Raw genomic sequence first — 25,550 nt, forward strand, 5'->3', positions numbered from 1 at the left:
CTATTCAGGTCATTTTGAATTTTGGTCCTGTCCTCTGGAGGTATTAGCTACTCCTCCTAATTTGGTGTCATCTGCAAATTTGATAAGTATGCCCCCAATTCTGTAGTAGTACTTTGTATCATATCGGGAGATATTAACACAGCTTCTGGTTGGCGGCTGTGGCTTGTGGCTTCCCTGCCAGTGGGGCAGTGATTCTTGTCTGAAGTTTTTGTTGAAGCTATCCTAGGTGCCTGCCCCTACCCCTAAAACAGGTTCAGTGTCTTGGACAGCTCTTCTGAAATTCAGAATGAATTGAAACCCTGCTGACACATAGGCCACCAGCTGTGACTGACAATGCACCAACATTAATCCCCGTGGTGTTAGTGCTCTCTCCAACAGCTATTGCTAGGGTTTTATAAACACAGTTTATAATCTGGAAGAGAAAGAGAGCACTGGCTGGGGAATTATTATGTAACAGCTACAATCATTTTGTAAACTGAGTTCTGGATGTAAAATTATCTAAGATAAAATGGCCCTGAGCTGCTCATTGCATCCCAATTTTCTACTAAAGCACAGGGATTTGCATTTTATACCTCTCCTAATCCCAGACTCGCAGGTCAGGACTTTGTGCTGCTATAAAAAGCTCAGCATAGCACTTGCTTTTCTGGGTGGTGACCTCCCTCAGAGTTTTAATTCTCTGATACAGAAATCAGAGCGGCTTCTTCTTTGCTTTTAAAAAGCATTTGCTTCAAATAGAGCATAACCCAACATGTCTGCTGACTGGTTTGTGCTAATTTCCTTCTCCATAGGGAATTGGAGTCTGTTCCCATCCAGATCCACCTGGTCACATTTGATTCTGCCTCATTTCAGAAGTTATCTGTTATTTAGGAAGGTAATTATGCTTCTCGGCAGTATCTGTGAATTTTAAAATTCCGTGTTACAACCTTCAGTCTAAATAGTTTGTGGAATATATACTTCCCAGTGAAGGCTGACCCTGCTCAGAAATGGGGGTCTTACTGACAATGACCAGTCTAGACACACTCTTGTAGCAAAAGGTCTTCATCGTTGCATGGGGATAATATCAAGCCCTGCATAGGGATAAGCATCCGTTCCTATCATGCAAGAAATCTCTTTCTTTCTCTCTTTCCTTCCTATCTCTGCATTATTTTTATTAGCAAGGGAGCCACAAACATGAGCTTGAAGAGGTGGCTTGAAGAATATAGTCCACGATGCTCATAAGGGAGCAGAAGCAGCTTAAGTTGGTTAACATCCAGTGAGAACTGTAAGCAGAGGATGTATTGCTGAACTTTTGTGAACTCATTGGTTAGGGGCCATCCACTACTTTACTTAACTTGCTGGGTTGGTTCATTGATCCCACTGGATTACTTTCCTGACATCTCAGCATTGTTTGGATTATCTCGCTGTAGCAGAATGCCACAGAGTGCCTTTTGTTTCTGTGTGCCGACTTTGTTGAAAAGAATATAAAAAGAACAACTAATCATTATCTGAGAACTCTGCTAATGCAATTAGTTCTGTTTGGGTTAATTTAGGATAAGATCACGTTTAGACTTTGGAAGAGGACTCCTGGTCAATAAACCTCAGGACAGTCTGCCTGCTCTTTCACTGAAGACTTGCCTTCCACTGACCGAAATTCTTTTTAAAAATTCAGGACTCACATTTTAGGTTGAAGGGAGAATAATTAGCCCAATTGTTTAGTAATTAGATTCCCTACTGTGGCTGAAGCCCCAAATTGAGTGTAAGCTTTAGGAGCCAGTACATACTTAATAAAACTGAAGTCTATCCTCTCCTGTTTGAATAATCTGGGAACCACTGCCTGATTATATAGGCTATTAGGAGCCTACACTCTCCTTTGCATGTGTTAGAACATATAGATTTATTAAATTTTGGAGGGTGTGTGGACTTCACTCTGGCCTCAAACTGACCTCCTAGAGGCACTGTCATTTCTCTAAAGAGAGGAGGTCAGGTAGACAGCTTGCAAAGGAGGGGGCAGGAGCCCTAGAAGATAATAAACTGTAAAATCCCCACAGGAAGTTTGGGAGTTGCTAAAAAGCCATCACCTCCAAAACCAACACAATGCTGATCAAATCAATGACCAGCCCATATATCTGTTTGTCTTCCCTGATTGTGTCGAGACCCAAGTGCATTGACTAGACTATTCTTCATGGTTAACAAAGCCCAGGTCTTTGCACCCTTTGTCTCAGCTTCGGCTAAACCATTAAGCTCATCACCAGAGGCTAGATTTCGCCTATAAATAATAAATAATAATAAATAAAAGTTTTATTTATATACTGCCCTTCCGTAGATCAGGGCGGTTTCCAACATAAAATACAATACAAACCATATCAATACAATAAAAACAGTATAACAACAATATAAAACGATACAAAGCCCCCGTTAGCCCTTCCTCTTTGCCACAGGAGAGGAAGGGAGGCCCACTGAACTCTATTTGGGGAATGCCAGATGGAAAAGAAAGGTTTTAAGGTCCTTTCTGAATTGGGCCAGGGAGGTATTCGAGCGGAGCTCTATGGGCAGCGTGTTCCAAAGGGCCGGAGCGGCGATGGAGAATGTCCTCCTCGTAGTGGAGGACAGCCTAGCCCCTGGCACCCTAAGGAGTTGCTGCCCAGATGTTCTGAGGGTGCGGGGCGGAATGTACGGAGAGAGGCGGTCCATCAGGTATCCTGGGCCCAAGCCATTTAGAGCTTTATAGGTCATTACCAACACCTTATATTGTGCCCGGAAGCGAATAGGCAGCCAGTGCAGATCTTTGAGCACAGGTGTGATGTGGCTGGCCCTGGAAGTACCAGTGACCAGCCTGGCTGCCATATTCTGTACCATTTGTAGCTTCCGAGTTTGGTATAAGGGTTGCCCCATGTAGAGTGCATTGCAGAAATCCAATCTCGAGGTTACCAGAGCATGTACAACAGTTTCAAGGTCTCTCTGGGCCAGGTATGGGCGCAGCTGGCGAATCAGCCGAAACTGATAACAGGCGTTCTTGACCGTCGCACTCACCTGAGCAGTCAGATGGAGCGACGAGTCAAGAAGCACCCCCAGGCTGCGTACAGAGTCCTTCACAGGGAGCGTGACCCCCGTTCAGAACAGGTGGAACTACCGCCATTCCTGGACCAGGGGAACCTATCACAAGTACCTCCGTTTTCTCTGGATTCAATTTGAGTCGGTTTTCCCTCATCCAGCCCATTACTGACTCCAGACAGGCCACGAGAGGAGAGACGCCATCCTCAGTCACTGCATCAGTCGGAGACATAGAGAAGATTATTTGGGTATCATCAGCGTACTGATAACCCCGCGCCCCATGTCTCCGGATGATCTCTCCCAGCGGTTTCATGTAAATGTTAAATAGCATGGGAGACAGAATGGCTCCCTGAGGGACCCCAGTTTTAAGGGCCCTCTCATCGGAGCACACGTCTCCCAGCTGCACCATCTGGGACCTCCCAGAGTGGTAGGAACGGAACCACTGGAGCGCAGTGCCCCCGACTCCCACCTCTGCCAGGCGCCCCAGAAGGATACCATGGTCTATGGTATCGAAAGCCGCTGAGATGTCCAAGAGCACCAACAGGGACACGCTTCCACCCAGTGTGCTATTACCAGAATACAGCCCGGTTCACGCCAGACTTGGCTCTGATTTTAGCTCCCTCAGCCATTTCCCCCATGTTCTGGCAGCCATGTCTCTTTCATCATCCATACCTGCATCGGACTCCCGGAGAAGCCTTCGGAAGTAAGTATCTCCTGTAGTTTTGCCTCTTTCAACTCTCTCCCAAATTTCCCTCCTTTGCTTTTGTTGAGCATTGATATTGTGTGTGTGTGTGTGTGTGTGTGTGATTTTTGCTGTGTGTTTGTTTCCCCCTTTAATAAATATTTGGACATTAATTGGAGTAGTCTGTCTCCATGTCATCTCTTAAGGGATTGTTAGGTCCTCTAGTATACACTAAGGGACAAAATCTTGCGAGGGTGTTGTTAACCCTCCCTCTCAGCAATTTGGGTTAAATTAAGAAATTCCCCTAATTAGAGACTTCCTAACACACGCACCCTAAAAGGTTGCAATTATTCCGAATTTATGCTGGGGAAACAAAAGCTGGGGACACTTTCCTATATTGGCAAGTACTACAAGATTTGAAATGACAGCCTCAGCACTCCATCAACTGCTCCATGATGACTTGCCTGACCATAACTAGCTTCTTTCATCACACAGAACACTTTTCAACAACAGCGGTTACTGGCCTTCAGGTAGAATGTGTGCACACCTAAGCCAGTACTCAGATTTATCTGTGCCAAAAAAGATTGGTGTAAGGATAAAGTAAGGACTGAACAGCACTTTGTACCTGAAAGATGTGGTGTAAATAATAATTGTTGCCATCTATAAGTAAAGGGCAGTGATGGGTAGCTGATAGTAATAGCATGATTGTAAACTACTCAGCTGTTGAACAAGCTGTTGATGGAAGCTAGGGGCTTCTTTTTTAGGTCGCTTTCTCTTTTTTTAAAGGTTGGATAGATGTCTGTCAAGGGTGCGTCAGGTGAACTATCCTCCTGCCCTGTGCTGTAAGGCAAATGAATGAGAGCTGGGTCAGAGTCGTGATGATCACTTATGGTGCCAAATCCCACTGCAGTGATCTCTGAAACCATAAACCTTTTTCTACAAGTAAATGAGTCCCTTCATCTTGTAAATGTGAGCTGTGACACAATGCTAAGGTCCGGCAGCATTTGAGAATTTATTTCTTTGTTGAACAAATGAGCTGGTGCTGCTAGCAAACCTGGCTTGTTTTCTTTCCACTTTTGTAAATTCATTTTGACATGGGAAAAAGAAAGTGCTTTATACCTGCCTAATAAGTAATTGAACATTTGACAGTCAAGATTACTAGCTTCTGAGAAATACCTGTGCGACCAACAAGAGTTTTGTGAAGTACACAAGCTTCTGTTCTCGCTTTGCAGTCAGACACACACAGGTCTCTCCCTCTCTTCTTGCAAACTCTGTTTGCTTCCCCTCTCCCTCATTTGCTAACAGTTTTGGTGGGTGAGTTTTAAAAAGCTCCTTTTAAAAGTCTGCTTCATTGTGCTGCCTCATTCATGAAACAAACACCATACAGGGATCATCAAGCTGAAGCTAGTAATCTCTGATTTGGAGGAGACTTAGGGCTCAAACAGACAGGCCAAAATAAAGCTGCTCCAGGTCACTTTGGAGGTATGCTATTTAAATACTGCATGCATCCTAAGAGGCCAGAAGCCAGGCCAAAGCCACGCTCCAGTCCTAAGGACTAAAACACAGCTTTGGTGCAGCTTCTGGCTTCTTAAGATGTGTGTGTCATTTAAACAGCATACCTCCAAAGTGACCTGAAGCAGCTTTATTTTGGCCTGTCTGTCTGGGTGCTTATTTATAGCGACTATTGTAAATAAATAAATATGAAACAACTCTCATACGTCTCAAGAAGCAGAATAATAGATTTCCCCATTAATCAGCCACAAAGCCAACTTCAACTATATGGGTAACTTAAATGTGACCTTTCTTTTCCTGAATGCCCCACCATTATCCATATGTTGAAGAATGACTAGTTCAGGGGCAGGAATGAGCAGCAGACCCTCCTCCTAGGAGAGAGAAAGAACATCAGTTCAGTTATAATAAGTTGGAATGTAAAGAATATATTCAGCTTTCAGACAGTTGTGAATAGATAGCCCTTGACTGCAGGAGGAGTTTGTCACCCAGAAAGCAAAGGCGTTTATTACTTAATGCATTTTTGTTCCCCTTTTAATTGTAGAAACTGTGACCGTACACAAAGAGGACCTTGCTGATATGGCAAGGACTGCATGAATGAGAATGCTCTTAATGAAAAGAGGAGAAATAGTTTTTAAAAAGTTAAGCAAGCAAATCCCTCTGTTTTTATTCATAAGAAAAGTATATATTTCTTTTCTAAAGAAGTTGCCAAAGGGCTGAATGAGAATGAAACGAACCATTTGCAGTATCCATTTGAGCTTTCCTTCTTTTTAATGTATTGGCACTTCCTGCTGTGGTCAGTTCAACTCCAGCTGAAAATCTATTAAGAGAAAAACCCTTTAAAGATAAACAGACATGCAGAGGCTTTCTGAATGAGAAATAAAATATGGCAAAGGCTCCTAGAAAGAAAGCCAAGACTCCAGCTGAGGGCAGAATGTATATGCACTGCACTCTGTGGTTTTGAAGTCACAAACGCAGAGAGGAATCGTCTTTTTATTTTCTTTACAACAGTGTTTTGCTGACAATTCCTGGCAAAGCAGACATGCAACACACAAGGGGAGACAATGAACACAGGTTGCTGTCTCCTCTTAAGGGCAAGTAGGTCAAACATGCAGAATGGTTTGGAAATGAAGGCGACCCCTTTTTATTAGAGGTTGAAAGGTGCTGACAATCTGCAACTTCTCTGTTCACCAGCGGCTATAAAGAAACCATACATGCCAGCTGCTGCCACAACATTTTGCAAGGTTTTCATAGACTTCCAAGGCTAAGTTACTTTTGTAGCCAAAACAGCACCATCTATGCACAAAAGAAAAGTATAAGCAGGCATGAAAACTTTAAAAAATGTCTCCTTCAGTAATTTCAAAATCACCCTCACCCCTAATTCAGCTGTCCTAATGGATATTATTGCATGGAGAAGACTGAGCATACTAGCTCTGGTGGTTAATAGCTTCTGTATCAGTGGGGGTTTATCTGAAACTCAAAGCAGCTATCCAAGGTGCTGAAACCTATTTCCCTAAACCCATAGCTTCAGCATCTTGGATAGTTCCTTTTAAATGAGAACTGAAGCTCAGAGGACAGCCATTGCCTCATTGACATGGAAACCTTTAGAAACACCCAAGGGAGCAGTCGGCAGATGAGATCCTCTCTTAGATGCTTCCATTGAATACATAGAGTCCCTCCCTGTATATTTGAAAGGGATGTGCATTTCATGGAATTATGAAGAAAAGAGAAGCAGTGTGGCCTGGAGGCAACCAATGAAGTACTTCTACACCTCTTTCCCTCAAACATTTAAATTCAGGACATTGTAAGCCTACATGTAGAACCTACCTGGATGGAAGTAGTCTATCTGTAATTGGTTCGAGGAATCACTCAACCTGGCAATGAGAGAGAGGGCAACGGATATTTTGCAGGATCTAGCACCAGATATATCAATATTCACTATGGAGACCCAGTCAAAGTGCAATATATATTATTGAGAAACAAAGAAAGTAGCATACATGCAGAGAAAACTCATACAAATATACAGCATACAGAGCTAACCAAATATGGAGACTTGAAAGTGGGCAGCTTAGACTTAAGGTTGGATGAGGTGATAGATACCTGTTCCTGAACACAAAGATTCATGGAAAGCTGGGACGAAAAAAAAAAAAAGAAAAAAGAAAGAAAGAAAGCCAAAAGGCTTGGGATGGCAAAATAATAATATATATATTATTTTTAAACTGTAGATGCTTGAATATTTGGATTAAAAAAAAATCTGTGGAGACGGAAGACTGACTAGAATATCTCTTCTTCGCTGAAAAGGGCATCTCAAAATACAGGAGCAAACAGCATTACGTATAATGACTGAAATCCTATCAGTGACAAACATGCATGTACATCTTGTTCTGGACAGGTGACAAAGAGTTATTCACTAGCTGTTTGTGCCTTGCCCCAAACCACCAGTCCTTGGCAGTCTGGAAGGTGCTTCTAGGGCACAACTGTGAGATGTGCAGGGTGACTATGCAGCAGGGATTGACTTGCATTAAAACAATTGGTTGCAATTATTGATGAAGATATTTGAGAATATTATCAGATCTGTGTGTGTGTGTGTGTGTGAGTGAGAGAGAGAGAGAGAGAGAGAGAAGCATGCTGATCAAGCATGTACTTAAAAGATCCACCAGTTTTTTTCCAGCAAAATGTTGTGTATATAAAATGCATAAATGTTGACATCTTCACATTTCTCACTGTCTCTTTTTCCCACGCTGCTTAAAGTCAAATTATAAAGATGGTGCAGTGCAAATGTTAAAAGGATAGTAGAGCTCAAGTGGGCTAGACAAATCAATATTCAGTTCATGCAATAGACCTAACCTAACTTGCTCTCCTCCTCTTCACACGCAAGGTCAAATGATGTAGAGTTGAAGTCTGATACTGCTATAAATATCTGAATCAAAAGCATTTTTTTTCCTCTGGGACTTGCAGACAAGGTGAGGATTCTTAGGACAGACCTTTACTGAAAATTCAACACTCAATTTCATTACCTTTTCAAACTAAATAAATACATAAAAATAAAAATGCGGTAACTGTATGTTGGGGAGGGTCAACCATGCAATTTTAGACTGTGGATGTAATGATCATATGGAGGGGTATTTTTAGGGTACCTGTAGATACATAATCTTGCTGCTGAGTGGTTCCCTAGTCCCTATGATGCCACTGGGAAAAATATGTTGACTATTCTCTGTTAGAGATCCCTTGACTTTTTCACAAAATGAATATCTTCAGTGTTCTAAGGAAAAATGTCCCTAGCATTCTGTAGTCATTTTCATATGTTTAGCAACAAGCTACACAGTAAGCAAGAAACAACTAAGTGATCAGAAAAGAAAGGTGGAAACATTGGCAAAAAATGAGCACGGAAAAAAATGTGTTCTAGTTTTGTTTAATTAAAAAGTGGGCTCCTTGACATGGATGCAAACGCTTCAAAACTATGGAATCACCTTCAACATCTGATGCAATCAGTTATGGCCTTCAGACATGCAGAGACTTTCCTTCATTTTACCTTAACGGCAGCATAAGCTTCCAAAGTGTCATAAGCATCCCAGGGGTTTGTCTACATGGCTGATTTACCCCAAATTTTCTCTGGATTCACTGTGTCCTGTTTAAATGATACAGGCCCCAAGCCTCAAGTTGGATCCAGACTGTCTTCATGGCACATGCAGACAATTTGGGGCTTCTTCCCCCTGCCCCGCATTTGAATAAATCGCCTTTTACTGTGGGTTTATGGCTCTTTTCGCAGTGAGAACAGTGACTGCCTTTTCATTCGCTGTCTCTGTGAACTGGTTGGAGTTATCGCTGTGGACAACAAGTTGCTCTGACATCAGCAGGAGCTCAGCATCTATAGAATGGCTGGGTGCCTTGTTTTGACCTCAGCAGTGGTGTCAAATAACCAACATGGGCCATGTAAGAAAGCGGGAGTCTGTTTTTCACTGCAAGAGTTGAAAACCTGCAGCAAGATTGCACAGGGAAATTTGGGGCCAGAATACTCCAGGGATGGCTCAAAGTATTTGGCCAAGTGTTGACTTACCCCAAGAAGCACTGAGGTACATGTGTGCCTACTGAAAAATTTAGGGTCATTTAAAAGAATAAGTTGGATATGTTAAACAGGGAATCATTTCTATTTCAGCTTTCCTTCTCACCTGCCTCCTATGCAAGGAACAAAGGAAAGAGCAATATAATTCAAATGTATTGCACCAGATGAGATACTTAAAAGAAAATGAATCAGTTTCACACTTTTCAAAAGGCAAAGTCAGAAGACAGACTTTGCTTTTTAAAAAGTCAGTTGTAATTGGCACTTGTGCAATTTTGTACCCATGCAATTAAAGAGCACAAAGAAATATCTAAGAATCACCATGACAGGGCATCATGCAACACCTGAACAAATGAAAGGAAGGGCGCATAAAGAATAAAAAGAATGTTTTAAACCCTACCACTTTATGAATTTTGGAAAGAATGTGACTATCACAAACTGGAAAACAGGAATTTGCAAAAGGTGTATTCAACTCTTGCTGTTTTATAAGTCATCCAAATGTCTTGATCCAAAGATCAGAAACAAGACTACAGTGGACCCTTCCCATCTGGGGGGAAGGGTTGATTCTGCCTTCATCATGAATGGCAAAAAGCATGGATGGCTGTTCCCCACATGATTCAACACGAGGTGCACCTGCAGCCATTTAATAATATGGGGCACAGCAATCTATGAGTAGTCAAATGTGCTGATGGCCAACCTGCTGATACGAGGAGTCCGTTGCACATAGAGATTTTGCAAGGTTGGCAGGTCAGCAGTTTGAGACCCAAGTGCTGCGTGATGGAGTGTGTGTCCATCACTAGTCCCAGCTTTTTGCCAACTTAGCAGTTCAAAAGCCTGCAAAAGTCAAGGAGATACATAGGTACCACTTTGATGGGAAAGTAACAGTGTTCTGTGCAGTCATGCTGGCCACATGATCAGAGTCCTCTTTGACAACGCTGGCTCCCTCGGCTTAGTAACAGAAATGAGCACTGCCCCCTACAGTTGGACATGACTTGACAACGTTATCAAAGGGGAAACCTTTACCTTTTTAAGCCTTTTAAATACTAAGATCTATGTTTTCATATTCTTCTCAGCTGGAGTTAAAATGGAAAGACGGTTCTGGGTTTGTTCCCCATTTTATTTTCAGAAACAGCAAGGAATGTTTAATTCAGACGATCCAGATAAGTAGGAAAAATGACACACCCAGACACAAACTACAAACATTTTGTAACTCTTTATGCTTCACATTAGAAAGTAAGAAAATTAACATCTTTCATATTCGCTATCCTGTGGAAATGGGCAGACATAAAGGAATGTGGACTAGAAACACTCTGATCAATTCCTTTTCAATTTGATTGTGTGAAGTTGTCCTACCCGATTATGAACTTTGCAACAAGTTCATTGTCTCCCAGTTCATTTCTGGGCCCAATCTAAAATAGGCGTTGCAATATTAAATTGTGATGGGGAAAGCGTACAGCCTAAATGTGGGGAACACAAAGCTGTTTTTGCACTTACAGGTCATCCCCAGCATTCTCCTGACTGTATTTAGCCCAAACAAGTCTGTTTTTTTCAACCAGGAAGTTAATTTGACTTCAATTGACTGGTGCCCTTTAAAATTCATTTATTTGGGCTGCATCCCTCTAAGGTCCCATGGGAAGGGGCAATGTGGTCCCTCAACTCCTGGCACTCAGTTTATCCTGGACTAAATGGTCTACAGTCAAGATACAGTACCTTAAACCACAGCTGCACCACCTCTCCCTCATGGGTAACATATGGCCTTAGGCAATCTGTCATCTGACCTGGAGTTTTCACCTCCATTTGCTGTTATCTCTAATCAGTGACAACAGGTGATTTTAAGGCCAAGAAACAAGGGGTGGAAATGAGCTCTGCTTTGCAACCCAGTGCAATAATGCACTGGAGCTTACTCTTGAACTTTGCTTTGGCCAATTTAGCAAAAATGATAGGACTGGGGGTGCAACTATTTGTTAATTTTACTCTCAAAGGAAGTAACAAGTAATTTTAGCAATGTTCTTCCCATGAGAAGTCTCCAGGATCTATTTTGCCCAAATTTAGCATGTTGTTTCACCCCGAAAATAGTATTTTTGGGGCAGAAAATATTGCCATAGAGAAATATTCTATGCATAGAAAATTGTTTCCTGCGTGCATACGCATGCGTGTATACACACAGAGAATATTTTGCACAGAATAAATCCCTAATTGCTTAGCTTAATCTCATCAGGGTTTTCCAACACTTGAGTAACACTTATTTTGACCGTTTATCAAATATTCTTTTCATCCCTATAGAGCACTCCCTATTGATTTTGATGTGGCTCCAGTTAGTATTACCCATTCCTTGTGACCCTTTCCAAATTAAGATTTTACTACCAGTCCAAAAGTGTTTCCTCATCCCTCCATTTAAGATTCCATGCTTCTATATGAACATATCCACAAAATTCCTCCTGCAAGATACTGCTCCATGGTGCCTCTGCATCTGCAACAAGACCTTTCATGCAATGGTACTTTAGTAATGGAACTCTTTCTTTAGTAACATTCACTGCTGACCTTTAGTTGTCAGATAAATTAAGCTCTGATGGAGAATATATGCAAATCTCAAAGAGAAGGCACAAGAAACTAGACTATGCTTTAGCCTTTCATTTGCTGGTACACTGCAAGCCTTTATTTTTCAAATGATGAAGCAAGGATTATGCTATTGACTGATCCATATTACTCAGCCCTCTCAAATTTGTTTAGCTATTCAGGATAATCCTCAGGTTCTGTTTAAACAAGATACCAGATTTATAACACTGATATCCATATGAGATTCCACATTCAGTAACATCATGTTTAAACTGGGTGTTGTTATGGTACCTCAGCATGATGCCACCAGAGATATAGTATCCATTTGTTTCTAGTGCCACACAAATACTAGAGGAGGGACCAACTGAAAACATGGAAACTGGCCATGTAGAACTGTGTAAACAATTCCAGCCTCCCCATTCTCTGGTCAAAGTGTTGCTTGTTTGCCTGACCGGGATGTTTGTGACACCTCAATTTAAAAAAAATATTGCATGCCTATGACTAGGTCCATCAGCAGTTTGTCAGTGATGTTGCTTTGTTTTCTCGGCACAACTTCACAAGAGAAGGTCTGACATCAATATATAGCTAGAGAAATATAGCCATTATCAGCATGGCAGATGTGATCTTGGTGCTCAATATTCTGACAGCCCCTTTATACATTGTGCTAAGCCCCTCACATTCACAGAGCTATGCTAGCCAGCTACCAATCACTCCTACCCTCATTAGAGCAGGAAAGACTACTTCCTATTACTTGTTAAGAATGAGAAACGCTCCATGGTTTCCTGGACTCCTGCTTCTTTTCATAGATCTCTCTCACCTAGCCCTTATATCTCTTTCACTAGTTCTATGCTGCCTCTGCCAGCAGAATCAGATTAATTTCAAGGAAACACTGTGAACTACTACAGCAAATAAATGGTTCTTCAAGCAGCATACATACTGGTAGTAATGCAAATGGCCCTGCCAATGATTTTATTACATCCAGGATGATTTAAAACTTTTATTCATTTGATATTTTGCATGCTTTTCCACACAAGAAAATTGAATTAAAACCAGTTAAAGTCCGCAGTATAAGAGTTCTTTTCTGTCTCAGCAACATTTTAAAAATGCGAATTCACAAACAGACAAAACTGTCCAGTGTCTACAACTCAGATGGGTTTGTTAGGGGAGTAATGACATATTACTGCTATTCCCATAGAATATTTTTTTTAAAAAGCCATCTCTAGTGGTACAAGACTGGGACACAGAAACTATGAGACAGAGAGAGAGAGAGAGAGGGAGGGAGGGAGGGAGGGAGGGAGAGAGAGAGAGAGAGAGATTTTCTTTCAGATTTAATACCAGAACCATAATCAATAGTTTGAAACACTTCTGAATAACAGAAGAGACAACAGGTCAAACAAACATGGCTGAATAAAAGGATGTGAGATAGGAAGGAAAAATAATCCCTGAAGCTTTTTGTAAGGTAACTTTTCCAACTGCTGTGTCAGGAATCCTGTAAAATAAAATCAAAATTAGTGTTGTTGTATCAGAAAAAAAAGCCATTGAGTAGCATGAAAAAAGACTGAAGCATTACAGTTAAATACAACTAGCATATTTCTAGTTTTCTAAATATTTGAGATGTTTTATGATACAGCGGACAGATAATATACGGATACTGAGAATACAAAACAGATCCTGATACAAAACAAATCCTGTAACAAAGCATATTTCATACTAAATATCGTACAGTAAAGTCACAAGAATGAACAGAGCAGAATACAAATGCATATTCACAATTATGATAAAACAGAATGACTAACAGCTAACTGAAGCAAAATCTAGTTTGATGATTCATTTCGAAAATCAGAAGTATACCCTGATGTAGCTAAGCTCCAGCAATGCTTTTGAAATGGTTTCGTGGTATTTTCAGGTAGAATATTGATTATCAAATACTTTGTAAAGTGGGAGGAGTACAATTGGCCTTGGATAGGATACACTATCCATAAAGATCAAATCAATACATGTGGGTCCTCTTACACAATGCTCTCTGTGGATATGTAGGTGGTGCTGATGCCTGGATGGGGGTAGGTTAACTGATTCAGCTGGAATTTTATCAAAACTAACTAAACCTTGATGCCGTTATCCATGCACAAATTATATCTAGGCTAAGCTAATATAACATGCTGTATATGGGGCTAGCTAACAATGTGGTCTAGAAACATCAACTGGTGCAGAATGCAGTTTATGAAACTGTTGGTCAGCACTGGATGCAGGTGAGTATAAAATTGAAGATGGAAGTTCTGATGTTCAACTCTGGCCACACTGGTTCACACCTTATGTGTCTCCCAATTAGACTACTGGGGCTGTCCTTGAAAAGTGTTCAGAAACTACATGTGATGCAAAATGTGGTGGCCAGAAAGATCCAAGAATATGTTGTATATGATCCAATAAAACTGATTCTGTAAAGGCACTCCCACAGTAAATACACTGAGGGTTGTAGCCAAAGTCCAATCAGACATACGAATCACTGAATATGAAAGATGTAGGTGAAGATTGTAGATTTAAAAATTTAGGATACTAGTGGTACAGCAGGAAGAATGAATGGCAGCATCCAGTCATGGCTCCCACAGACTGACTCCCTAGCATTTGGTATGCAATGTCAAGCTGTCACTGCATACCAAACAGTGGAAGCCAATGTGATTCTAGACTGTATCAATAGAAATGTAGTTTCTATATCAAGGGAAGTAACAGTGTCACTCTATTCTGCTTCAGTCAGATCTCACCTTTAAGACACTGTCCAGTTCTGGGCACCAAAATTCAAAAAAGAATATGGACAAGTTGGAGTAAGTCCAGAGGAAGGCAATCAAAATGGTGAAAGGTCTGGAAACCCTGCCCTGTGAGGAGTGACTTAAGGAGCTGGAAATATTTAGCTTGTAGAAGAGAAAGCTAAGAGGTGATATGATAGCCCCATTTAAATATTTGAAGATGTCATACTGAAGATTGAGCAAGTTTTGTTTTCTGCAGCTCCAGAGAATAGGATCCAGAGCAATAGATACAAACTACAGGAAAAAAAGATTCGACCTCAACATTAGGAATAACTTCCTCACAGTAAAAGCTGTTTGACAGTGGAATATGCTGTCTTGGAGTGTGGTGGAGTCTCCTCCTTTGGAAGTTTTTAAACAGAGGCTAGATGGTCATCTGTCAGGGGTGTTTTGATTGTGTATTCCTGCATGGCAGCGGGTTGGACTTGATGACCTTTGAAGTCTCTTCCAATTCTATGATTCTAACTGTTTGGGTTGAATTCCACCCTTTGTTTTTGTTTTGAGCATATTAGGATATTATTTTAGTATTTTATAGTGTTGTGTTTATTGTTCACTTTTTATTGTATATGTTCTGATGTACCACCCTTTGGTGGAAAGAGCATTATAAATAGTTACTCCTCTTACTCACATTGTCACTTAAATATGGGATTTGGGGTATACCATATGACCCCAATATGGGACAGTATTTGAGCGTCCAAATAAAGGATTTCATATATGAAACAGACACTTGGTACCCAAAACATTTTGGCACCAGGTTATTAGGTCTGCCTGCATGATAAGACTGTAATCATTGGTTCAACTCTAACATCTATTTAGTTGGTGAGTGTGAAATCATGTTGCGTAATTTCATGTTTTCTCCGGGATAATTTTGGTTTAACATTTCGATCTCCCTCGTGTGATAAACTCCCAAGAGAGACATGACCATTTCAAGGTTTGTACTCTCTATCCATTTATGCATGGCTTCATCTGTGATTGTTTTTTAAGAATGTTATAAAAGTTTCATGTTTTCATCCTATTTTTCCATAAGTCTGAACTGCTTAACTTAACTGAACAAGTTAAAAATTGTATTTACCATATATACTTGTCTATAAGTCTAAAAATTTCTGCCCAAAAATTGACCTCAAAATCCCAGGTCAACTTATTTATGGGTCACTATGGCAATGTGACAGCAGCTCTTTCAGATTTCCCCATGCAGTTGGCAGAGCAGTTTATTTCTCCTGGGTGATTAATTGATATTGCTGTTTGTTTAAGAGTCCTCTCCTGCCCGCCCACCTATCTGAAAGGAAAGTTGAAACGATGAAGCAAAAAGCCTCAATGATAGTCTCTCTTGCCATACGCACACATACACACACTGAAGGAGCCTCCAAGTTTTACCCTCAACCCATCCACGGGTCATGGCAAATCCAAAACATAGCCTTGACTTATACATGAGGTCAACTTATAGCTGAGTATATATGGTAGCCTTAATTGCTTTTATAGACATTTTAAAAAACCTAGCCAGATTTTTTCTACTTTTTTATTCAATGAAAGATATACTGCTACATGTCTGATTATATATTTCATTTACCAATAATTTTATTATGTGAGGGACCTTATGAGGATGTGATCCTAGGAGGTGGCATACAAATGATTACACAAATAAATAATAATTAATATACATTTGTGTTGGGACACACAAGGACTTTGCTAGAAGGCTTATGTCTGTCCTGCCTGAAGGTAGAAAGATCACTGATTGATATGAGATATGGGAATTCTGTATCATTATCAATCAATTTATCTAGATTTTTTCACTGAGCAAGAAAAGCTGGCAATGAGATTTGACAGACATTTCAAGGGAGAGTAGCTGTGTTAGTTTGCTGCAGAGAAAAGAACAGTCTTGTGGCACCTTAAAGACTAAAGAAGATTTATTTGGCAGCAAAGGCATCTGATGAAGAGGGATGGAGTCTACAAAAGGTTATACCAAACCTTGCTACTCACAAGACTCTTTACAGGATTTAACCATATTTAAATGATGTACTGAAAGCATTCCCACAATGTTTTAGGGATGGAAAATTCCCAGCATTCAACTATGCAGGCTAGGGCTGCTGGGAGTTGCAGTCCAACAACATCTTGAGGACCTCTTGCTTCCCATCCTTGCAACTCTTTGAACTACCAAAATAAATCGCTCCCATTATTGTGGGAGAATGAATGGAATGTGAATGACATAGGTTCGGGGGAAATGACACACATGATTAACAATGAAGTCAGTTAACCAAAGTTCAGAAAGTTACATTTTAAAAGCAATCCTAGGCGGGATATAGACCGCCGCTTTGCGGCGGTCTCCCGCCAGCACCATTTGCTCCGTGAGGGAGCCGCAGCAGCCAAACTGCGCAGCTCCCGCGCGGAGCAAAAAAGAAGCTCCATTTTGGAGCTTCTTTTTGCGGCGCCTTTATGATGTCGCGAGGCGCCGCTGGCACATTCACGACGTCATAGGCGTCGCGACACGTCTGGACGCTATGCATCCAGTACGTAAACATGGTGGCCCCCATGTGGAAGGGGCGCCGTCATGTTGTACGTATTCTATACGTACTAGGGTTAGGGGTGTGTGGAAGCACCGCCCTTCCTAACCCTAGTACGTATAGAATACGTACTATATGGCGGTCTATATCCCGCCCTAGTTATAATTACAGGCCCAATGAGTAGGTAGTTGCAGTTACTTGCACTTTTTAAAAGAAACATTCCTTTCTAGTTTCTCAAAAGTTATTTTTACATATTTTTAAAAAAAATCTGAACGCTACAAGCAGCTGCCCTGTGGGGAAAATGATTCTTCTTCCATTGACAGCATTGCTAGCTTAACACCCACAGCAAACCATTAGACAGCAGAATGAAATCCAATACAAACTACCATTAGGACTGTATCATATTTATAAGTTACAGCCATACAACAAATGAAACAAACCCCTCTATTTAAGTTAGAACTGTCATTAGGGGATGGCGGAATTGACTGCAAATAACTTGTTACAGGTAGCTAGTTAGTTCCAAGCTCTGGTTGTATAACCCCTAATACATGAAAGGATTAAGAATATGAATAATACATTTTAAAAATAAGTGTGTGTGACAGACCATCTCTAAGTATTAAGAAAAAACTGAGTTTCTCACAGCAATACAGAGTGATGATTACCGAACAATTTTTATGTGTTGACTGAGCCCCCTGGGATTTTCAGATAGCTTCCTTGCATTAAGAGCAGGGACATTATTCATTCCCAAGAGTCCTTCTCATTCCCATTTCTGGGCTTATAGTTGTCAAAGCATTTTTTTTTAAAAAATGGTCAAGTCAGATTCCCAAATCCGTATTTCAACACAAGTATAATTCTATGTTTTGGAAAACTTACCTGTCTAATTGTTTTTGTATAATAGCTCACATTTTACTGGAAATATCGAGATTCCTGTAGAAATGAGAATTGGTATTAGCATATTTATGGTTGATTTTCAGGGTTTACATTCAATATAAAATATGATTTAAAGTCGTACATCAGAAAAATAAAATTGGTAAGAGACCCAATAACACTGATCAACCCAATAAAAACAGTAAAATCAAACAACTGCAAGCACAGCAGAACCAAGATGATCTTCATTCAAATTAATGGTGTTTAAAAACAATAACTTAGATACAGTGAAATTGTTAGATTTGTGAGAGAAAATTTCCTGCACTTCTGATCAGAGGGAAAAGGCCCCTGTCTGAGCATCCTCTCAGACACATAAAGTATCAGGCGGAAAACGCTTGCCCAATCATTGTCTCATGTGCTGGTCAGGAAAAAATGGGTTGAGTGGAATATATGAAGTAGGCTTACAAAAGATCAGACTACAGCTACACTGTGGTAGGTATGTTCCTTGGCATCATATCATGAATAGAAAACATTGATACTAGAGACAGTAATAACATGGGAACGAATATAGGGACAGATTCATACACAGCCACCAAAGTATGGCAATTAAACATGTTTTAGGAAAAAATTATTCAAAACTAACAATATGAACATATGAAGTAAAGAACATGGTTCAGGGAAGCCTTGCATAAGGAGACCAAAACATTTTGAACCTTCTGGAGACAATGCAAAGGCTTATTCCAAAATTCATACAGGGATGACTTTTTCACCAGCCTCTACCTTTCTTATGATTTCTATTTTGGTGGCCACAAACTCTGCTGATGCAGTTTTCTCCGTTTTGCTATTGCTATTTGTATGTGCTTGGTAAAGGGTTTTGGAGGCAGCTGCTGTTTATCTTGTCTGTTGCAGGCAGTCCCAGATAGTTGCAGCAGGATAGGCTAAGGCAGAATCCTGCTCTCTCTCAGCTCAAGCTTTGTTTATAGCAGACAAATTGCTCCCAGTACTAATGCTGCTTAAAAACTTTCACCTGTCCTAGGCAGAGTATGAGATGAAAATGGAGGCTCCATGGGCAAAAAAACTTTGCAAAAAGAAATGTTGTTGCCAAGAGGCTTTGATCATTGATGCCTGTCTGTATTGGCCAGTCTACTACCATCTGCTACTAAAGCGGTAGAGGTTCTCAGACAAAGGTCTTTTCCAAGATTTTAGATACACTGGAATTGAACTGAATTGTGGCCTTCTTGCATATTAGCAACATGTATGCTATGTTATGGAGTCAGAACCCCTTTCAAAGGTCCAACCTATGGTCTGAGTAGGTAAGACACAATGAGGGACTCTAAAGAGACCATAATGAAAGGACTGGCACAAGGGTAATTTTTGTTTTGTTTATCCAGCTATGATGATAATGTGTGCTTCAATGCTAGACGTTTTGTTTGGAATAGTCACTCTTAATTTTGTATATACCCTCCCAAAAAAACATGGTGGAAGGAAAAGTAAAACAAGCCATTCTTTCTCACACAATCCTTCAGAAATTTAGGACTAGCCCAGATGTTTTACAAGTTTGTTGCTTATGGCCAGCTCTAAGACTTCTGTTACTTTCATTGCAGTGGTCCAGAATGAACACAGGGACCTAAATCCAACTGTTAGTCTCACCTAGAATGGATCCAGTGAATCAATGGAGATTTGTTAAGTCAACACTTATGTAGATTTCATTGACTCAACTGATAAACCGTAGTAGGGAGCAACAACTGAATTTAACTCAGGAAGATTAAATATATCCATTTTTGGTATACCCTCTGAATGGAAAGCCTGCTCTTGGACAAATTCCTTGTAGTGAAAGGTGTATAATCGCTTTCATAGACACTGCTTTTCCTGTAGAGTTTCATCCAACTGTGATGAAAACAGCAAAAGCAATAGCCATTTCTCTATCTTCCATTATAGTCAATGGCAGGCACAAACCTCCAGATTTTGGAGTCAGATTGGTATCTGAAGAAAAAAAGAGAGAGGTTGTATTCATCTCTATGGGGCATCTATTAATTACCAACTCCTGCCCCATAACTTTATTTTTTGGGGGGAAACACATGTAATACTGTCCCTCAATTCTAGCTTTCACATATGTATGTGAACATATGCCTCACTGAATGCTGCAGGATGTTCTTCCAAAGAACTTATCACACTACATTATTGTGGCACTATACTGCACTTTAACTGCCATAGCAACTTTCTGGAATGGAATTCTAGGGTTTGTAGTTTTAGTGATGTCCAAGAGCTCTCTGACTGAGAATTCCTAATGCCTCTCCCTAAACTACGAACCCCAGAATTCCACAGGATGCTTTTATGACAGTTAAAGTGGGAATATAGTATTATAACAGTGTAGTGTGATAAGGACCCAACTTCCATGTAAACGGAATAAAACTACAAATGGGGCTATCCTGAAAAGGAAACAATTTCAGGATGGGATTAAAGAGCAGGAGCCATTTTAAGTCACACCAAATTGGAAAAACTTTGCTGAATTATGCAACTGAGAAAAAAGGACTTCTATTTTGTCAATGATATCTCTGTTTGGATCCTCTGGTGCTCTGCAATGTTATAACTAAATAGCAGTGACAACAACCCACTCTTACCTTGCCATGGCAATACAGCATTTTAGATTGCAAGTGAAGATAAAACAGTTTCTTAGGTCTGGTGTGCAAACCCAGCATTCATCTTAGGCATGGCTATGCAAATGCTGTGGCTCCATGTAGAACCCACCAGTACCAATACACTTCTACAAATATTGTGTAAAGTGCTCTAGACTAGAAATATACAATTACTTGATCCCTAGAAATGAAGGTCCTTTAAGCAAAATTTAAAGTCTGCCCAACCACCCATCTTCTAAACATTTCATATTCACTTTGGGACATACTGTGTATTGTTTGCCATGCTTATAGAGCAGCTATTATTTCTGCCTCCGCAGATAAACACATTTTATCCAAGATTTCTTTCTGTTGTACTATACAGAAGGAGCGATAAAAGCAGCATATTCAAGGCAATCTAAATCCTGCAGAAGCAGGCAGCTGTCATTTTGTGTTTAGATAAAGTCTCGGTTTCTTCCTCCTCCAAAGTGATCGCTGAATTTTTATTCATCACCTTGGCTTCATGCCGACCCCAGACAATGAATATTACAAGCAGACTATTCAGGTGGTGTGCCATTTAAAAAAACAACTCCTCGTTGTTTTATTCTTCAGGACTTTGAAAGATGAGGTTTGTTACTCACCCAGCTGTCAGCAGTAAAACCCATATTCCCAAGATATCCAGACTGGTAAATGCCACCTGGCTGGTTATTGTTTTGTAGCCTGTCCAGAAATGCATTATTCACCCTTAGAAATAGAAGTCAGGAAATGAATGTTAACAGAATTCCACCAAAAGGCACAGTTTATGGAAGTGAATGCAATGTACAAGCTTGAATTGGTTTTTGTGACAAGAAAAACAGACTGTGTAAGTGTGAAGGCCAGTTTCAAGTCAAAACTATAAATCTTCTATTTAAATATTCTAGCTTTCCTACTTTGTTGAGCCAGCTTTGACTATGATGACAATGTTTTCCAAAATACCCAATTCTACACTGCAAAACCCTGTTAATAAATATTCAATCTCACTATGTTACTAAAAATCAGCAACTGTACCAAGCAGTTGCTAGAATTGGCTCTCATAGATAAACTGACAGGATTGATGCATACAAGAAAAGAGAAAATACCTTTAATAGATTTCCCTCCATAAAAGGCAATCATGTTTTAGAACAGCTTTCCTGGGTTAACACTGAACCCAGCACTGGGTACTATATATTTATATTCAAGATAGTATATGAAATGGTACCGTACTGATGCAAATGCTAGACATGTCCAAGTCATTTTGTATTTTCACTTATAAATAATAAAGCTGTTACAGTCTGCCCTCTATATCAACAGATTCTTTATCCACAGATTCAAGCATCCACTGCTTGAAAATATTTTAAAAATATATAAATTTCCAAAAGCAAACCTTGACTTTGCCATTTTATATAAAGGTCACCATTTTACTATCCACTGTATTTAATGAGACTTGAATAGCTACAGGTTTTGGTATCCAGGATGGTCCTGGAATCAAACCACAGGAGATTCCAAGGGTCCACTGTAAATAATAAATGTTCAGTCTGGAACTAGCAGTGCACAAGTAACTTCAGAAGACTGTCTGAGTCACTCACTTAATGGAAATGAGTACATCATTATCAATTTTCCCTTTCAAATCAAAACATGTAGTTGGAATGTAGTACACTGTTTATAAGTTTGGAAGATAGCACTGAACATTTCCCCACCTACAAGTCAACTAGATTTCACACAGAAAGTTAAGGAACCACTACCATTTGACTCTATGACCAGGAGAATGAATTTGAGATGAATAGGAAGGGGCTGGTACCAACCTCACTAGCATTTGTGTCGCACTTTGGGATTCACAATATATAGTCGGCCCTTCTTATACATGGATTCAAGTATACACGATTTGAAAATGTTAAAAAAAAGTATAAATTTCAAATATCATACGTTGATTTTCAATTTTTTATAAGGGACACCATTTTGCTATGTCATTCTATTTAATTGGACTTGAGTATACGTGAATTTTGTTATATACAGGGGATCTTGGAACCAAACCCCAGCGTATAACAAGGGTCCACTGTACCCCATACTCATACACACATTATCCACTAATTACAGTCCAATGCACCAACTACCATGTTAAAAGAAAAGCATGTAGAATCCTACAGCTCAACTTACCACAGTTTTCCTACATTTAAACTTAACACTACTGCCATGTCTGACATGAGGAATTTAAATGTGTCCCAACAATTCCTTCCATTAATGTTACCTCTGCTGTTCATTCCGATGTGTTCTCATTCTCATTTTCTCCTCTTGCTTTTGTTTGAGTTCCAATAATTCAGCCTGGAAATAATAATAAAAAACCCTGAATATTAATGTTGAGTATAATTAAGTATGAGGCAACAATTAATTTTGTCTTGTAATAAACTGGTGTAATACTTCATCTTTAAGACCTGCTTACCCATGTACCTGTGAGAAGTACTTTTTAAAATGCGCACTACAGTTAAAACACAGTGATTCCTCATTTCCTCTTTGAGACAAAGTACTTTCCCTTACAAGTTACAGACATTTTGAACCATGTCAAAAAAAATATAAAACAGCACCCTGAATGGCTGAGGTATCAGGAAACTATTACTGTGTTATGTTATGCTATTTTCCTGTTCGTCCTTACAGTGGATCAGCATGCCAGGCACATGGATACTGATTTAATATCCATGGAGAGAGAGATACAAAAAGAGAGACAGTGGGGCTAGCGTGATTCATTTGGTATGAAACTTCTATGTAAGGCCAGGCTAACTTCTATGGATAAGACTGGATCACATTTGGGATTCTGGTATGTAGGTGTTTTTTGTTTGTTTGTATGCTTTAGCAGAATGCAAACTAGAGTTTGGAAAAACATTATTTTTTAGACTACTGCTCTCACAGTCTCCTAGCCAGAATGACTACTATTTATAACTGGGAGATTATGGGATTTTTAAACAAAAAAGTAGTATTTCCAAACTAAGTGCAAATCAAAAGATAAAATTAATCTGCCTGAAAGACCAACATTATGATGTTGTGTATTCATTTTGCACTTCTCCCTCTAAAGGCTCAGATAGATCTTAGCTATTCAGGAGTGCCTTTAGTTATCATAGTTTGTCACTAAATAGCTCCCTAAATGCTACAGATACAGTTTTATACAGTACTGAGATGTTCTAGGAAGCTTATAACTCAGCTTTCCTGGTAATGCTGACTGTATTCAAGAAAAGAATACTTACAAATGCTTCTAAGTCAATTTATGTTTTGTTATGCTTAATCTCCCATTTCATCAATACTTGGTGGGCAGTGCTTCATATACTACTAGGGTAACATCTGTCAAAACCTTTGTATGTTTTCCTGTAATGTTACTCTGAGGGTGCTACCAAAATAACCACAGCCAAACCAACTTACATCAGCAAGATAGCATGCATACATTTGTGTATGTCAGTAAACACGAATTCAGGTTACGCCAGTGCCCAATGCATTTTTCACTCATAAGCATTCACAAAGTTATGTGTTTGGATCCTCTGGTACTTCTGCTACACCCTTGTACTGTGTGGCATTCAGATTTGTTAAAAACATTAACTAAACAAATCTATTTTAGTTACTTTCAGGACATGAAGAAAAAAGTATTACCTTAAAAAATCCTAAGTGGTAAATAGTAAATAACTATCATAGAGTTGGAACAGACTACAAGTGCCATCCAGTCCAACCCCCTGCCATGCAGGAACTCACAATCAAAGCACCCATGACAGATGGCCATCCAGCTTCTGTTTAAAGTCCTCCAAAGAAGGAGACTCCACCACAATCCAAGGGAGTGTGTTCCACTGTCAAATAGCTCTCACTGCCAGGAAGTTCCTCCTAATGTTGAGGGGGAATCTCTTTTCCTGTAGCTTGCATCCATTGTTCCAGGTCCTATTCTCTGCAAAAAAAGCTTTCTCCATCCTCAATACAACATCACTTCAAATATTTAAAGAGGGCTACCATATCCCTTAACTTCTCTTCTCTGGGCTAAACATACCCAGCTCCCTAAGCCTTTCCTTCACCATTTTGGTCACCCTCCTCTGGACACGTTCCAGCTTATCAACATCCTTTTTGAACTGTGTTGCCCAGAACTGGACACAGTATTCCAGGTGAGGCCTGACCAAAGCAGAATAGAGTGGCAATATTACTACCCTTGATCTAGACCTTATGCTTCTATTAATGCAGCCTAGAATCCCACTGACCTTTTTAGCTGCTGCATTGTACTGTTGACTCATGTTCAACTTGTGGTCTACTTGGACTCCTAAATCCCTTTCACATGTAGTCTCATTAAGCAAGTGTCCCCCATCCTATATCTATCCATTACATTTTTTTAACCTAAGTGCAGTACCTTACATTTCTCTGTGTTGAAATTCATCTTGTTAGCTTTGGCCCAGATTTTTAACCTATTAAGGTCATTTTGAATTTTGATTCTGTCCTCTGGGGCATTAGCTGTTTACTTCTAATTTGGTGTCATCTGCAAATTTGATAAGCATGCCCCCTATTCTTTCATTTAAGTCATTGATACAGATGTTGAATAGCACTGGCCCAGGACAGAATCCTGTGGTACACCACTGGTCACTTCTCTCCAGGATGAGAGGAGCCATTGCTCAGCACCTTTTGGGTTTGATCGGTCAAGCAATTACAAATCCATTTAACAGTTGCCTTGGCTAACCCACATTTTACTATCTTGTTTGCAAGAATGTCATGGGGGACTTTGTCAAAAGCCTTACTGAAATCAAGATATGCAATATCCACAGCATTCCCTTCATCTATCAAGCTGGTAATTTTATCAAAAAAGGAGATCAGATTAGTCTAGCATGACTTGTTTTTTAGAAACCCATTTTGACTTTTTGTTATAATGGCATTGCTTTCTAAATGTTCACAGACTCTCTGTTTAATGAT

At 40.0% G+C, this 25,550-nt stretch overlaps 1 protein-coding gene across 2 annotated transcripts in view; it reads right to left on the reverse strand.

Annotated features, from left to right (window-relative positions):
- Positions 1–12,816: 12,816 nt before the first annotated feature.
- EPSTI1 (epithelial stromal interaction 1) overlaps positions 12,817–25,550 on the reverse strand; it is a 43,402-nt gene continuing 30,668 nt past the window's right edge. For both annotated transcript variants that reach the window (XM_042458876.1, XM_042458875.1), the window contains exons 9-12: positions 22,876–22,949; positions 21,254–21,356; positions 18,007–18,060; positions 12,817–13,326 (exon numbers count right to left, since the gene is read on the reverse strand). In XM_042458876.1, coding sequence (XP_042314810.1) covers positions 18,040–18,060; positions 21,254–21,356; positions 22,876–22,949 — 198 coding nt within the window. In that variant the 3' untranslated portion in view covers positions 12,817–13,326; positions 18,007–18,039. The remainder of the gene's footprint in view (positions 13,327–18,006; positions 18,061–21,253; positions 21,357–22,875; positions 22,950–25,550) is intronic.

This window comes from Sceloporus undulatus, chromosome 3 (genome assembly GCF_019175285.1).
Source record: "Sceloporus undulatus isolate JIND9_A2432 ecotype Alabama chromosome 3, SceUnd_v1.1, whole genome shotgun sequence".
NCBI classification, from domain to species: domain Eukaryota; kingdom Metazoa; phylum Chordata; class Lepidosauria; order Squamata; family Phrynosomatidae; genus Sceloporus; species Sceloporus undulatus.